The sequence below is a fragment of the Podarcis cretensis genome, assembly GCF_951804945.1.
Source record: "Podarcis cretensis genome assembly, chromosome: 3".
Lineage (NCBI taxonomy): Eukaryota > Metazoa > Chordata > Lepidosauria > Squamata > Lacertidae > Podarcis > Podarcis cretensis.
Window position 1 is genome coordinate 121,293,993 of NC_137172.1, and position 16,451 is coordinate 121,310,443.

General features: G+C 47.0%; 1 protein-coding gene across 1 annotated transcript in view; it reads left to right on the forward strand.

Annotated features, from left to right (window-relative positions):
- Positions 1 to 16,451, forward strand: part of TRAM2 (translocation associated membrane protein 2) — a 46,962-nt gene that overhangs the window by 13,927 nt on the left and 16,584 nt on the right. The window contains exons 2-4 of the mRNA XM_079970026.1: positions 7,721 to 7,784; positions 13,632 to 13,741; positions 14,475 to 14,591. Of these exons, the coding sequence (XP_079826152.1) occupies positions 7,721 to 7,784; positions 13,632 to 13,741; positions 14,475 to 14,591 (291 nt within the window). The remainder of the gene's footprint in view (positions 1 to 7,720; positions 7,785 to 13,631; positions 13,742 to 14,474; positions 14,592 to 16,451) is intronic.

The window sequence follows — 16,451 nt, forward strand, 5'->3', positions numbered from 1 at the left end:
GACAAGGCGGCTGTTCAGAATATGGCATCTCCACTGTTGTCTTCTATACGGATAGCTCAGGATAGCACAGCAGAGATCACGGTGGGGTTTCCTAAGGCCTCACACAACTTGTGGGTATGCCTGACTTCTTAAAGAACTCTGTCTTGAAGCAAAAGGGCCACACTTTCCAGTTGACATCCCATAGCATGAGAGTGGGACCTCCTTGCACTCTTTCCGTACCTTGGTCTCCCTACCTTGGTTTCACCCATAAGCAGCCCATTATTTCATTTGGAAAGGGCTGGGGAAACGGCTTCCTCTTAGAGCATCTCGCACTTTGCTTATAGGTCTTGCTTCCAAGCAAAGTATGCCTAGGTTTAACCCTATTTGGGTTTTTTGCTCCTTCTCAAATTGGTTAAGGCTGCTGAGGAATAGGAAAAATGAACCTTCTGCCCAAAAGCATTACAGAGATAATTCAGGGTTCTCTCTCCCTCTCCTTCTCCCCTCCCCCCTCTCTCTCTGTGTTTGCATTTCCTTTCTGTTGAATCATTTATTTTGATCCGGTGACTAACAGCATGTGGAAACCCAACATTTCCTTACTGGTACTGTCACAAGTCATGTTCTCCCAAGTCGAGCCTATGAGCTCTGCTCAATATAGGAGCTCCTATTTCTAGAGCACGTTGAGGTCAACCCGCCCAAAAGGCCGTGTGATCTTCAAAGAGTGTTGGTAGTTCTACGTGGAGTCCAAGATAAGGACCTAGTGACCCATTCGTTGCAGGAGGCATTGCCAGCAGCTCCCAAAGGTCCGTTTTTAAACCCTCCTCGAATAGAGAACAACCAGAAAACAAACAAATAGCAGAATAAAATACATTCCCGGATGGTTTCACATACAGTTACTAGGCTTATTTGGGGTATAAGGAATCAGAATTAAGGGTGAGCTAGCTATGGATTCTAATAAATATAAATTACCGGTATACACCCTCCAAGTTAACAGTATTTGTAGGTCCTCTCACATTGCAGACAGCCTGTCCTTTTTGGGCTCCAGAGAAGTTCTCATGAGCTGGAGACACAGCAGCGTGCTCCCCATTTAGGCCCATTTCACTTATGTGCACAGGGGGACGGAATGTAACCCCCACGTAAGTGGGGAGTACTTGCTTCTGCAGCTATAGCGTTAGAATACTAGTCCAACTCAAAAAGATCTACAGTGGTGCTCCGCAAGACGAATGCCTCGCAAGACGGAAAACCAGCTAGACGAAAGAGTTTTCCGTTTTGGAGGTGTTTCGCAAAACGAATTTCCTATGGGCTTGCTTCGCAAGACGAAAATGTCTTGCGAGTTCCTGCGGGTTTTTCCCCCCCTTTCCCCCCCCTTTTTCTAAGCCGCTAATAGCGCTAATCCGCTAAGCTGTCAATGGGCTTGCTTCGCAAGACGAAAAAACCGCTAGACGAAGAGAATCGCAGAACGGATTCTTTTCGTCTTGCGAGGCACCACTGTAATGCCCTGTTTTTATGAGAAATACTTGGGAGGTGAATTGCAACTACTGGTGACTGACTTCAGTGCTCCGATTCCTAGGGCATGTTTTTAAGAATTGGTTAGTGAGCCTGGGAGGTCACTAGAAGTCTTGAATATCTCACTGCTGATATTTCTTAAATTCTTCAGTTTGGATATGCCCATGGTTTACTCTGTGGATGAGTGTGCCTTTTCCCGCAGATGCTTCTTGCATCTAGCATTCAAAAAGGGATCCTCCTTCATCTCTTTTAAATGTAGGAGCAAATGGTGTGGTAGACTTATAATCTGGTGGTACCGAATTATTTGGTGAGTGAAAATGGCACTGGTGGAAAGAAGTACAAACATCTGAGGAATTGAACCCTGAACCATGATGGGAAAGGGAAATGTCTGGGTTTGTTGACTTTGAGAGTGACCTGAATGAATTGAAGAGCAAACAAACGAGTGTTGACAAGGGCAAATTTAAAATATGCCTTGTAGGGATGTAAAAATACTAAACCTACAGCTGTGATACAGGCACAGGGCATCCTTATCCACAAATCTGACCAGCAGCCTTTTCAGCTGTTGTGCTCTTCAGGTTTTCTTGGGCTGTTTGTTTGTTAGTCTGTCTGTCTGTCTGTCTGTCTGTTTGTTTGTTTCCCTGGCAGAATCCATAGCATGGCAGTATCCTTTCTTTTTTGCAGTGTCTGGATCTGGGTAAGGGACCTTGCAAGCAGCTGCTGTTCCAAATTCTCCTGGTTTTGAAAAGTCTGTTGCATATACCTGTATATACCTGTTATCTGAAGAAGTGTGCATGCACACGAAAGCTCATACCAATAACTAACTTAGTTGGTCTCTAAGGTGCTACTGGAAGGATTTTTTAATTTAATTTAATTTTAATTATTTTGTTCTGTATATCCCAGGAACACATCCACTATTGAAATTCAGCCGCCTTTTGAGTGTGAGGCTTGTAGTTGTCTGAATTCCTTGCAGCATGCCTTTCACATCATAGTAAAGATATTTGCCTAGTATTGCCAGGATAACTACTCCCCCCCCCAAAAAAAAATGGCATGAATTTTAAATGCCCCTGTAAATGAGATTAAATTATCTGTTAGATAAGACTCCACTCTGTACACATGTGTTGAAGAAATAATAGCTCCAGCTCACTTTTATGTCTTCATTTTTTAAAAATAAATAAATTTGGGAAGCTTAGAACAGCTTGCATTGTTTTATTGTGCATACTTGAATCATTTCTTTAAAGGTGAATTATGGGTGAAGTATTTGAGATGAAGCAATGAGAGCTGTGGGACGCAGGTGGCGCTGTGGGTTAAAGCCTCAGCGCCTAGGACTTGCCGATCGAAAGGTCGGCGGTTCGAATCCCTGCGGCGGGGTGCGCTCCCGCTGCTCGGTCCCAGCGCCTGCCAACCTAGCAGTTCGAAAGCACCTCCGGGTGCAAGTAGATAAATAGGGACCGCTTACCAGCGGGAAGGTAAACGGCGTTTCCGTGTGCGGCTCTGGCTCTGGCCAGAGCAGCGATGTCACGCTGGCCACGTGACCCGGAAGTGTCTCCGGACAGCGCTGGCCCTTGGCCTCTTAAGTGAGATGGGCGCAAAACCCCAGAGTCTGTCAAGACTGGCCCGTACGGGCAGGGGTACCTTTACCTTTACCTTTTAATGAGAGCTGTAGACTGAAAAATGGTTGCAGTGACAGATAAACTTTGACACCCCCCCCCCCCAATTTTATATACAACTGTAAATCTTAATGGCAGTGGGGGGGTGATGCATAAGAGAGATATTACAATAAATTACACTCATAACAGTGTTCTATATGTGTAATATAAAGGTAAAGGTAAAGGGACCCCTGACCATCAGGTCCAGTCGTGGCCAACTCTGGGGTTGCGGCGCTCATCTCCCTTTATTGGCTGAGGGAGCCGGCGTACAGCTTCCAGGGCATGTGGCCAGCATAACTAAGCCGCTTCTGGTGAACCAGAGCAGCGCACGGAAACGCCGTTTACCTTCCCGTCGGAGCGGTACCTATTTATCTACTTGCACTTTGACGTGCTTTTGAACTGCTAGGTTGGCAGGAGCAGGGACTGAGCAACGGGAGCTCACCCTGTCGCGGGGATTTGAACCGCCGACCTTCTGATCGGCAAGTCCTAGGCTCTGTGGTTTAACCCACAGCGCCACCCACGTCCCATATGTGTAATATAGAAATATTTAAATCTGTAGCATCATTCCGTGGATACCTCTTGCATTTTGCTCATCTCGTTTCATTGCAGATACTGACCTGGGTTGCACAACATAGTTAGCTGAGTGATGAGTGTCTTCAAACTGTCAGGATGGTATCCCACACTAGCCTATTCAGAATAGTCCCATTATATGACTAACGTGGTTCATTAATTTCAGTGGGTCTACTCTGAGCAGGACTTAGTTGGCTACAGCCCAATATATTTGACAGGATTCAAGGGCATCCTGGAACTACCCAGTTAACGTGGTTTCAAGCCTGCAGGATTTTTTGTGGTTTGGAAAGTGACAAGGCAATGAATGCACAGAAACATGGGGTGATGAAAGGATTTCTAGGAAGATGTGTTAACATCCCCACAGGCAAATTAGGAGGAATGCAGAAGGGATACTCTTTGTTATACATGTATTTGGACAATAGTAGTATTTATATACAGGGATGTGGTTGGCGCTGTGGGTTAAACCACTGAGCCTAGGGCTTGCCGATCAGGTGGTCGGCGGTTCGAATCCCCTCGACGGGGTGAGCTCTCATTGCTCGGTCCCTGCTCCTGCCAACCTAGCAGTTCGAAAGCACGTCAAGTGCAAGTAGATAAATAGGTACCACTCCGGCGGGAAGGTAAACGGCGTTTCCATGCACTGCTCTGGTTTGCCAGAAGCGGCTTAGTCATGCTGGCCACATGACCCGGAAGCTGTACGCCGGCTCCCTCGGCCAGTAAAGCGAGATGAGCGCCACAACCCCAGAGTCGTCGGCGACTGGACCCAATGGTCAGGGGTCCGTTTACCTAGTATTTATGTACAGTATCTGCATAATAATGTATGGAAATGTAACTGATCATATTTACTGTTTTCTATTATTTTTTCTTACTGTATTTTTGCATTTTTTTTCTCCCTCTTCTTTGTTCTTTCACCACTTTATAACTTTATTGTCTATAACTGAAATTCTCCCCCCCCCTCTCTCTCTCTCACACACACACACATATACACACACAGAGCTTGCAACCAAATTGGAAGAAATGCCAATAAAGAACAGGCATAGTTTAACCACTGTGTGAGCAATAAAATCAGGATTAATTACGAATAAGCATGTGGCCTGCAGAAGCTGTACAGTTCCTGGCGGCTGCTGTGCTCCTCCTCAGACAAAGCTCATGGCTTGGGAAAAAAGTGATTAAGGATGAATCCTAGTTCTGTTACAAGAATGCACTTAAGAACATTCATTTTGTTTTTGACACCTTGGAATTCTGACAGCAGTTCAGACAACCATGCTAAGCCAGTGCTTAGCACAATGTAGAGTGACAGCAAAATGGGGAGAAGCAGAGTGGCTTTTGGCTGCCCCCTTTAGGAGCCTGCGCTTGGACAAGGCTGAGCTTTCTGTGTCATGCAAGCCCACCCAGTGAGAAGTTATCTCCCTGTACTGAAGCACTGGTGGGAACTCCATGAAAAGAACCACTGGTGGGAAGAATGTAGAACAAGCAAAACCTAAAAGTAGTTTTTGTTTTAATGTATCTATGTGGGGTTTTGTTTCTTTGGGGTCTTCTAGTTGTGTGAGGGGCTTTGAATTGCCTTTGGCAAGAAAAAGCAACCAATAAATGTTCTTCTTCGTCGTCTTCTTCTCTGGTAAGAGAGACAGAAAGAAAACACACAACTGAATGATAAGGAGATACTGTATTTTAGGACCTCTTCTTGAAAACGCTGGTAGACTGGGAGGATGCAGAAGACCCCAAAGTCGATAAAATTGTGTTTCAGTTGATCTGCACTTACAAGTGCAGAATATCTTGTGGGCTTCGTGACCAGTGTAGAAGAGGGCAGTATTTCACTTTGGTGGTAAAACTAGCTATTGATCAGGTTCTGTTCAGTTCAGCAGTCTGCACCAGGAGCACCCTGTCCCTGCATATTGCCTCCCTATTTCTGTGCCCTGTTTGCTGTGACTGCATTTGCAAGAGCTAAATTTTGCCTGGCCTGCTGCTACTTCCCCCCCATCTCTCCCTGCCAGATCAAGAAAGTGATCCATGCCTAGCTGTTGCAAGTTCTGCTTTCTATTTTTTTTTTAAATAATATTTATTCCAGTTTTAAAAATTACAAAAAGAGAACACTAAATTAAGCAAGAAAAAACAAGACAATACATCACCATGAATACAGACAAGCAAAAAATAAAAAAGACCCAGAAAAATACAAACAATTAAGAAAAAAAGAAAAAAGAAACAAATCAAACTTTCCCATAACTTATTTTTCATTTGCTTGTTTCCTTGACCTCCTCGCACCTCCCTTTTTTGTATTCTAGTTCAATTAGATATTTCAGCAAATCCTTTCCATCTTTGTTTTTATCCTAATAATTTATCTTAACATACTGTAATTTTACACTCTCTTCTTTCACCAATTAACTATCCATTTTTACTTAATTCTTTATATCATTTCTGCTAAAACCACATAACTTCATTCCAACATCCTTCTAACATTCCTTAATTTTACAATGTTTCTGTGAATAAACTTTAAATTTCTTCCAATCTTCTTCCACCAACTCTTCTCCTTGGTCTCGGATTCTGCCAGTCATTTCCGCCAGTTCCATATAGACCATCACCTTCATCTGCCATTCTTCCTGGGTGGGTAAATCTTGTGTCTTCGCAAGTTCTGCTTTCTAGTAATGTAGCTGTTTACTAGCCTTCCCTTCCCAACAAACACACACACAACTGCTATAGGCTTCAGTCTCCTGGTTGATATTATTATTATTATTTGTTCTTGCCTGTGTAATTCTTTCCCAGTGGGTGACTCATTGATTTTTGTTTGTATTGGGCCCAGTTCCAGCTGCTGCGGTCCTTTCTCCAAGACGGGCTGCTCTTTACTGCAACGTCCATAGCAGGAAGACAAACTCCTCCTCCGTTCTGCAAATGAATTTCATTTAAAGTCCCTCTTCCACTCTAAATTTTAAGCCAGTGCCTTTCCGACGTCCATCTGCACCGCTTGGCTGTGCTTTCTTCTGTTTCAACATTTTTAGCTATATTTCATCCAGAGTGCATACTTGACATAATGGGTATACAATACGGCTAATACTTGCCTTCATTTTTTCCGCTTGATGCTTCCTAGCTACAAACTCCTTATTTATCTTGGCTCTGCATGACTAACTTCCTTCTTTATATCCTTGCTAGCCTCTATGCCTTAACCCACACTTGGATTGCCTCTTCTGATGTTTATCCTCAGGGACCTGGAAATCTTGGGGGAATTTGTCCCCTCGTCTTTGGTTGGGAATGAATTGGATACTCTACAGTTTTCAACAGGGCCTTTTGCCTCCTCAACAGCTGCATAGCAGGCAGTAATTTTGTAGGACAGACTTCCCCCATCATGCAATGACCAGACAAGCTTTAGCTGCTGATTTTTTTAGCTGCCATGCAGCTGTTAAAACACAGCAGCCCTAGCCTGGCAGGAGGGCTTTACTGGTTCCCTGGTTTTTCTTCAGCTCAAGCACTTAAGCCTGGCTTGGGGAAAAGAAGACCTGTGGCAAACGCCCTTCTTTAGAGATCAGGTGCAGGAAAAAATATCCCACCTGGAGGAAATTCTAGGCACATACAGATTCAGTCATTCACCAAAAAAGCATAGAAACTTCAAGCTCAGGCAGCAGCACCTCTCTCTCCTGGAAGCAGGAAGCACATCTGCAAAAGTGGGAGCCAACCTTGTGCCCTCGAGATGCTTTGGGCCACAATGCCCACCAGCCCTGTCTGTTGGCCGGGTGAGCTGGGGCCGATCGCAGCTGCAGTCCAAAAGTTATGGCAGGCGCCAAGTTGGTTTCCCATGTTTCTGTAGTCTTGCATATTTGTGTTCACTTGCAGGAAAAGTGAATTTAACTTCTCGCTTTTCAAAATAATTTGCAATGGAATCCTTCATGACGAGGATGTTGGAGCAGTAGGACAGGGTTATCACTGTGGTAGCACCCTTTCGTTGTGATGGTGGGACCCACAAGATGCCCGCAACAAAAAGATTTCCGTTTGGACTTCCATACAAACTAATAGAGCAAATTACTTTGTCTTTACAGGTCACAGCCAAGACTGCCTTCTTGTTCATCTTACCTCAGTATAACGTCAGTGTGCCTACAGCAGGTAAGGCAGCCTATGCATACCTTGGTAGCACTTTGGTGGTATTAAACCCTGCAAGCTATGAGCCCTGGATTTCCCATTAGCTAGGTTTGTGTCACCACCATGACAGTCCAGCTTCCTTGTGATCGTATCGCCTGTGGGCCTTGCTCTCCCTCCATTTATCCCATAGATGGGCAGGGTATAAATAATAAAATTATTATTATTATAACCGCATGGTGAGGGAATCTGTGGCCCTCCACAGGGGCATGAAAGCACCCCCTACCACCCCTGCTTGGTTGCCTCACCCCAGAAATTTGTTAACAAGCCCTGCATGTTGGGAATGGGTTGTGACATAAAAGGAGACAGAAGAATGCTCATTTTATGTCCCCTTTCCCCATCTACCCCCAAGTCCATCCAGCTCTCAGGCCAGATGTTTAACTTTTTCTGGAAAAGTGAGGGACTCCCCCCCCCCAACCTTTCCCACCCCATTCTCAACATGTCTTTGGTTTAATTTTTTTATTAGATGGTTTCCAACCTCCTCCTATGAATATCTGAGCAGCCAGCAGTAATATGGGAGACAGGAGGTTGGCGGGTGTGGAGGACTCCCTGGTCCTGAATGGGGCAACTGTGGCCCTGAAGGACCAGGTGTGCAGCCTGGGAGTCATTCTGGACTCACAGCTGTCCATGGAGGCACAGGTCAATTCTGTGTCCAGGGCAGCTGTTTACCAGCTCCATCTGGTACGCAGACTGAGACCCTCCCTGCCCACAGACTGTATCACCAGAGTGGTGCATGCTCTAGTTATCTCTCACTTGGACTACTGCAATGCGCTCTACATGGGGCTACCTTTGAAGGTGATCCGGAAACTACAACTAATCCAGAATGCAGCAGCTAGACTGGTGAGTGGGAGCGACCGCCGAGACCACATAACACTGGTCTTGAAAGACCTACACTGACTCCCAGTACGTTTCCGAGCACAATTGAAAGTTTTGGTGCTGACCTTTAAAGCCCTAAGCGGCCTTGGTCCAGTATACCTGGACCAAGTATACCTCCACCTCCATCGTTCTGCCCGGACACTGAGGTCCAGCGCCAAGGGCCTTCTGGCAGTTCCCTTGCTGCAAGAAGCCAAATTACAGGGAACCAGGCAGCGGGCCTTCTCGGTGGTGGCACCTGCCCTGTGGAACGCCCTCCCACCAGATGTCAAAGAGAAAAATAACTACCAAATTTTTAGAAGACATCTGAAGGCAGCCCTGTTTAGGGAAGCTTTTAATGTTTAATAGATTATTGTATTTTAGTGTTTTGTTGGAAACTCAGCCAGATGGGTGGGGTATAAATAATAAATTATTATTATTATTATTATCATCATCATCATCATCTGGTATCTGAGGCTAGACTACACAGTAGGAACATGTCAAGCTCTCTGCAGTTTTCATTTTGGAGAAGCAGCTCTGCATTGGTGAGACTGAAAGCAGAGGAGCTGTTTACGTGGAAGGCTGAACAACGCCTTTCGTTAGCCCATCAATTCTCCACTCCAGGTGTTCTTCCCTGGCCCTGCTTTTATGGGGTTTCAAAATTTGTGTGTATGTTTGTGCCATAGGAAAACCTACTGGGGTGCTGATATGGAGTAGGGAAACAGATGGACTGAAGAAAGGGTTAAGCATTCTTTCCTCTCAGCCACAGTCCCCTCCCTGGAAGCTGCTTTCTAGCAAAAAGCAAGCATTAGGCTTCTAACATGTGTTTGCACAAAACGTGCAGCAACTCCTTGAGGCTGAGAATGATGTCTGTGGTTCCAGGACATGTCACGTGAAATGCCGCAGTTTTAAACAATGTACAGTTGATGAGAACCATAAGCTAAAACCACAAGACAAAGCAAAATGGCAAGAGCAGGAAAACGGGAGGGCAGCAGTACAACCCCAGGGGAAGCTTCTGCTCCCACAAATGTCCACCTGGGGCATTGGCCTTCTCAGGTGTCCTCCTGGCACCCTTCCCCCTCCTCGCCTGTGCTATGGGAAGCCTGCCCAGCTCTTTGCCCCAGGAGGTGAGGGAAAGTGGGTGCAGGCAGGTGGGGGTGCGAGGCAAGAGGTCCCACAGTTCTCTGCGCCACTTGGAGACTTAAGGGGTCACGCTCATTATCAAAGGGAAGAAAAGAGAGAGAGAGAGAAATATTTCACTAAGAAGACCCTCTTTGAGCTTAGAGCAGCATCGCTTTCAGTTCTGCTGCCCTGCCTGTGTGTTCATAAAGCACTTCCAAACGGAGGTCTCCCTGAGGCCTGCCTTCCGCAGCTGTGGAAATACCCAGGTTGAATCACCCACTTCACAATGTCCCTTGCTGCTGCTGGGATCTTTGGCACGTGCCCTGAACCACAGCTCTTCAAGAAAAAGAGTGTGGGCTGGCTCTGGATGCTTTAGGTCTGACTCACTTGACAACCTGAGCCTCATATTCAAATGATCGGCGTGCTGATGCAAAGAGCTAGGTTAGCAACCCTGGAGACTGAAGGTTTCTGTCTTTCTATGCATTGAGATTGTACAGTCTGCTCTGCTGGGGCAGCGCAGTATAAACTTAGCTGCCCGTGTTACCAATTTAATATCTCCAGGCTGGTGACAGTAATTCTGAGAAGAGATGGGTCTCGATGGAGGCATCCTTTGAAATGCAAACAACAGACTCAGAAGGTAGTAAAAGTTGAATTTTCTCAGACTTCCCCATGTCTACTATTTGCGTAACAAAAAAGTGCACATTAATCTAGGGTCCTCAGTTGCTGGTGCAGGGGCTACCGGGTTCAGGTAATTATCCCTGGTTTGTAAAGCTAACACCCTGCAATAAAGAACCAAGGTACTCTGGGACCCCAAAGGCACTTCCCACTTTTACCTTAGGATATCTGACTACAAAATATGCATACCTCATGCCTGTTGTGAATGGAAGGGGGCACATCTTTAAATCACTACTCTTCAAGGTGCAAGACACAAATGTGGAGGTAACTTGGAAACAAGGGCGATCTTGAGTGGGATGCTTTGTTCTAGACCCACTGCTAGGACACTTTTACAGCTGACATGTTGAGAGGATGTTTGTCACATGTACAAAAAGCTGGAAGGGGTAGCTAACATCATAGAAGGTGGAGTCAAGAGTTCATAGAATCATAGAGTTGGAAGAGACCACAAGGGCCATCGAGTCCAACCCCCTGCCAAGCAGGAAACACCATCAGAGCACTCCTGACATATGGTTGTCAAGCCTCTGCTTAAAGACCTCCAAAGAAGGAGACTCCACCACACTCCTTGGCAGCAAATTCCACTGTCGAACAGCTCTTACTGTCAGGAAGTTCTTCCTAATGTTTAGGTGGAATCTTCTTTCTTGTAGTTTGGATCCATTGCTCCGTGTCCGCTTCTCTGGAGCAGCAGAAAACAACCTTTCTCCCTCCTCTATGTGACATCCTTTTATATATTTGAACATGGCTATCATATCACCCCTTAACCTCCTCTTCTCCAGGCTAAACATGCCCAGCTCCCTTAAAGTTAAAGCGCTCTTGACAGACTAGAACATTGGGATGCAGGCAGCCTTAAACGTGAGTCAGCAGTGCAACAGGGCAGCCAATGAGGCTAATGCATTTCTAGACTCCATCATCAGAAGTGCTGTGTTCAGGTCATGAATAGGCATTGGGTCCTGTCTGTTTTCCTTTGGACAGTCCTCTTCTGAGACACTCCAAACTGATCCCTCCAAACTGGGAGAATGGGCAGTAAAATGGCAAATGCAATTCAATGTAAGCAAGTTCAAAGTGAGTCACACTGGGCCAAAAACAATTCTCGTTTCACATACATGCTCATGGGGTGTGAACATGGGGTGACAGCCAGGTATGAGACTTTGGGGTCATAGCTGCTAGCTTCTCAAAGATGTCAACCCAGAGTGTGGCAGCTGTGAAAAGGGCAAATTCTGTGCTAGGGATCATTAGGAAAGGGGTTTTAAAAATTCCCAATATGATAACAGCTTCATGCAAATCCATGGTGTGAGCTCACCTGGAATGCTGTGTGCAGTTCTAGTTGTCTCACCTCAAAGAGGATCCTGCAGAACTGGAAGAGGGCAAGAAAAGAGCAAGCAAAATGGCGAAGGGAATGGAGGACCTCTGTATGGGGAAAGGTTTGAATGTTTGGGGCTTTTTATTTTATAGAAAAGGCGAGTAAGAAGTGATGTCATTGAATTAAGCCTGTTGTGGAGATAGTGGGTGGGTAATTTTTTCCTCCCTCTTTCAATACTTAAGGAACATTCAATGAAAGTGTTGGAAGATTCAGGCCGCTCCCAGAAAAGCACTTCACACAGCACATAGTTAAACCATGGCATTCCCTCCCACAAGGGGCAGTGGTTGGCTGCCAATTTGGATTATTTATAGGAGGATGGGACAGATATATGGAGGACAAAGCTCTGAGTGGCTATGTACCCTGAGAGCTCTGTTTCTGCCTCCGCTGTCAGAGGCACTGGGCCTCTGAATTTCAGGTGCTGGGAATCACAGGAGGACCAAGTAGGGTTGTGATCATGGTCCTGCTCGCTTCTCATAGACACCTGGTTGACCTTTGTGAGAACAGAGCGCTGGACTACATGGGCCTTTGGTCTGCTCCAGCAGGACTCTTCTTACGTTCGGGCGCAAGAGTTTTAAGAAGGGCATCAACAAATTGCAGTGCACTCAGAGTAGGACAGCAAGATGGTGAAGGGTCTCAACACCAAGTCCTGTGATGAATGGTTGAAAAAGCTGAGTTTAGACTGTCGGGGGAGACACAACAGTCATCTTCAAATGTCACACGGAAGATGAGCAGACATGTTCCCTTTGTTCCAGAGAACAGGATTAGAACCAGTGCAGGGAAATAGATTTTGGCTAAATATTAAGAGAGAGAAGATGGGTGCTGCTTGACTCCCTTAGAAGGTGGGGGGCTCTCCTTCGCTGGAGATATTTAAGCAGAAGTTGGGAGCCCATCTGTTGGTGATGCTGCAATCGCATCCCGCTTTACAGATCCTGCACTCTGTGACCCCCAAGGTCCCCCTCCTTCCAGTTCAGTGGTTCTGTGCCGCTGCTTCTATATTAGGATTGCAAGTTGTTGAGCTTCTTGGTTCTGTTTGCAAAAACCAAGACATCATGCCGAGTTTTTTAAAAATCCCGCCAGATGGTAATTTTGCCCTTGGAATCCTGGACATGTCCAGGAAAATCCAGACATATGGCAACCGTGTTCTATATGTCATGACAAGAAAGTTGTAATGTCAATGTGCACCCTCCATTCACAGCTGGCATGAGTTGTGTATCTGTTCTGGTGGATCCATACACAAGGGACAAATGTAAAGTGAGAAGCAGCCCTGAGCTGGATTCTGCTGCTAACTGTCTTGGGTCATTCGCAGGTCACTGTGTTTCGCTATGGAACTGTGATCTCGACCCACCCACAGTCATTTACCCGGGGATGAAAAATAGGTGAGTTGAGGACCCTTGGTCTTCCCAGAGTCCTCTGAACTGCTTCACCTTCTGATTGACACCCCACTGCCTCCAAGGAACATGGCAATAAATCTGATGATGAAGGGAGTTCATGGGACACTTACCTCAGAATAACACATCATGCAAACAGGCTCTCAGAGGACCAACCACCTTTGCTGCTGATGGGTGGGAAGAAGATGTAAACGCATGTGTGTGTTGAGCTGTCCACATCTGCTCTGCATTCTGGTTAAGTTCAGTTCTTCTAAGCTCATGGTGGTCTGTTTCTGCTTCTTGCCAACATTTGGGCTAATTCTTTGTTACTTAAAACCTGCCTCTTAGCGGGTGCCTTTAAAAGTTTGATCCCTATATGGCTTCTCAGCTTAACTCTTTAATGTTAATCTCTTCCTCCCTTACCCCACTCCTTTTCTTCAGATGGTGAAATTGTTCTCTATCACTACGGGCTGAAGGATTTGGTCACAATCCTCTTCTACATCTTCATAGCAATAATTCTGCATGCTGTGGTGCAGGAGTATGCCTTGGACGTAAGTCTTGCTTTTCATACAAGTTAGCCAATACCTACACCGCTCCCTTGTGCTGTGGGCAGTAGAACATTTCAGATTTACAGTTGCTTTTTACAGTGGCCTCATGGCACCAGGAAAGTATTTAGTCCCGTTTTCTAGAAGGTGAAATGGACTTGAAGAGGAATGTTACGCCTTGTTTCTCATTCAGCTTTTACCAAACTGTGGGACTGAAGAATGTGAACTTGTGTCATTGTGACAACAATAACTTCCCTCTCTTAACTTTCAAGTCTTCTTTCTTTCTTTCTTTCTTTCTTTCTTTCTTTCTTTCTTTCTTTCTTTCTTTCTTTCTTTCTTCTTTCCTGGCTGGAACAAGTCAGTTGCCTTCTCAGGACTGCTTCTGCTTGTTCCTGGGGTTGGGTGAGATTTTCTTTTCTTTTCAGTGTTCTTCTTTTGGGGGTCCCTCTGACATCTTCAGGCTTTTGTGGCGTTGCTCTCTCCTTCTTCCCTCACTGGGCCTTGTCTCATTTTGCATTTTAGGGTGGACTGACTGCACCCACAAATAATGGCTGCTGCTTATTAAGCCAAGTCAAAACATCTGGTGGACCATTTATTGGTATCCTCTGATCATCTGACTTAAACTTTCCAGGGCTGGCATAGTGACATGCCAAAAAGAAGCTTTGAGCTGCTGTGTCTTGAGGACGTAGGGTGCTTTGGTTTTTTCTTCCAGTCTTGCTGAATTTTTGTTTTCTTCTAGAAAATCAACCGGAGGCTCCACCTTTCCAAGATCAAGCACAGCAAGTTCAATGAGTCTGGGCAGCTGGTAGCGTTTCATATTGCCTCCATGGCCTGGTGCTTATATGTACTGGCAACGGTAAGCTTCCTTTAGAAAGACTGGATGTGAATTTATACATTGGGGGGTGCAGCTTGCTATCTCTGCTCTTCCCCTTTGCGCACATGTGATCACATTACGGGGAGTGGCCAAATAGGGTCACCTTATTCAAAGCACCTCTTAATTCAGGATGTGAATCTGCTGGTAGGACTTAGAGGGAATGGTTCAAACTCTCCCCACATACACTGCTGACTTTGAAAAGTGTATTGATGTCCACTTGCTATTCAGGTCACATTCTGAACCCAAAGTGGGGAATTGTATGACATACCAAAACAAGTATTTTGGTATAGAAATTCAAAATCTGGCTCTGTGATGGACCTCAGCCAGTTTTAAATCTGTATGCGTGCAATTTTTTAAAATTAAAGTTCACACTGGGCCACATCTCAGGTTTTATTGTTGGTATATAAAAAAAATTAACAGTTTAGGATCAGATTACATGAAGGACCACCTTGCTCACTCAAACATTATGATCTGCAGAACTTGGACTCCTGTGCATGCCATATACTGGTTCATTCTGTATCTGTGAGGAGTCTATAGTTCAGTGTGGCAGCACCGCTGCTTTGAATCTCCCTCCCCCCCCCCTTGGAACTTACAGTTAGGCAGGTAAACTCGCAGAACTGTTTTAGATGCCTGTTAAAAACTTACCTCTTTCTACAACACGGGTGTCAAACACAAGGCCCACGGGCCGAATCCGGCCCGCCAGACCTCGTCATGTGGCCCGTGTAGCCGCTGTTCTCGCTGCTGTTCTCGCCCGTCCAGTGCACCATCGCCTGGTTGTGCGCCGCGTCGCCTTTCAGCACGAAGGAGGTGGTGAGCAGAGAGGCCGCCTCCGGAGGTCCCCCGCCGGCGCGACCCTGCAGGCCGCCCGCCACATCCTGCGGGCTGCCGCGTCTCTGGCGGCTGCTCCGGTCCGGCGTGCGTGCCGCCCAGGAGGCGCCCAGCGCGAGCAGCAGCAGCAAGCGAAACGGAACTGCCCGGCCAGACGCTCCTCTGCGCGCCCCGGCAGCCGCTGCTGGCGCCATGCTCGGCCTCTGCTGCGCCGCCGCCGCCGCCGGGCGGGGATGCGAGTCTGGCAGGCGAGGCGCAGAGGCGGAGGACGGGAGGGAGCGAGCCAAGATGGAGGCGGGAGCACGGCGCGGACGTGCGGTGTGGGAAACAACGTGCCAGCAGGGCTTCCACGCCCAGGCAAGGCGCAGTGCCGCCCTCTGCCGGCCGGCCCCAGAGCCCGGCCGGCCGCCTTCCCTGACAGCTGCTGGCAGCAGGGCTGCAGCGGGCGCGCCGGAGCAAGTGGACGGGAGCCCCGCGCCCGGCACCTCCTCCGCCTCGGCCTGCCACGGAGGACAAGGGGAGGCGGCTGCCTCAGGCAACAGCAGGATCCACAGGGGCAGCTTGGTCCGTCGTGGAAATTTGCTTCCTCCACTAGCGCCAGATCGGGTGCCGTGCGGGCGCCTCACCCGCCCCAAGCCAAGGGAGCACAAAATAATGATAACGATGCCTATTTATTCTATTTGGGGGCACCAAATTTTGTCCTCACTCAGGGTGCGTGCCATATTACCAAAGTCCGCCCCTGCCCCCTCCCCCAATGGGATTTGAAATCCAGGGATTTGAAATCCAATAAATTGCTGCTGCGTGCCCGCCGGAACGGAGTGCCCCTGTCCGTACTGAGTAAGCCCCTCAGCCCCTAAAAGCAGACGATACCAACTTTTCAACATTGTGATAGTGATGTTGTGATATGGTAGCGATATATTGCAGTGTTGAAAAGCAGAGGGAGGAACAAGCAGCATTGGCCCCCCTCAGAAACTGGGGTGCAACCGGCACATCTCTCCCCCCCCCACCAGCGCC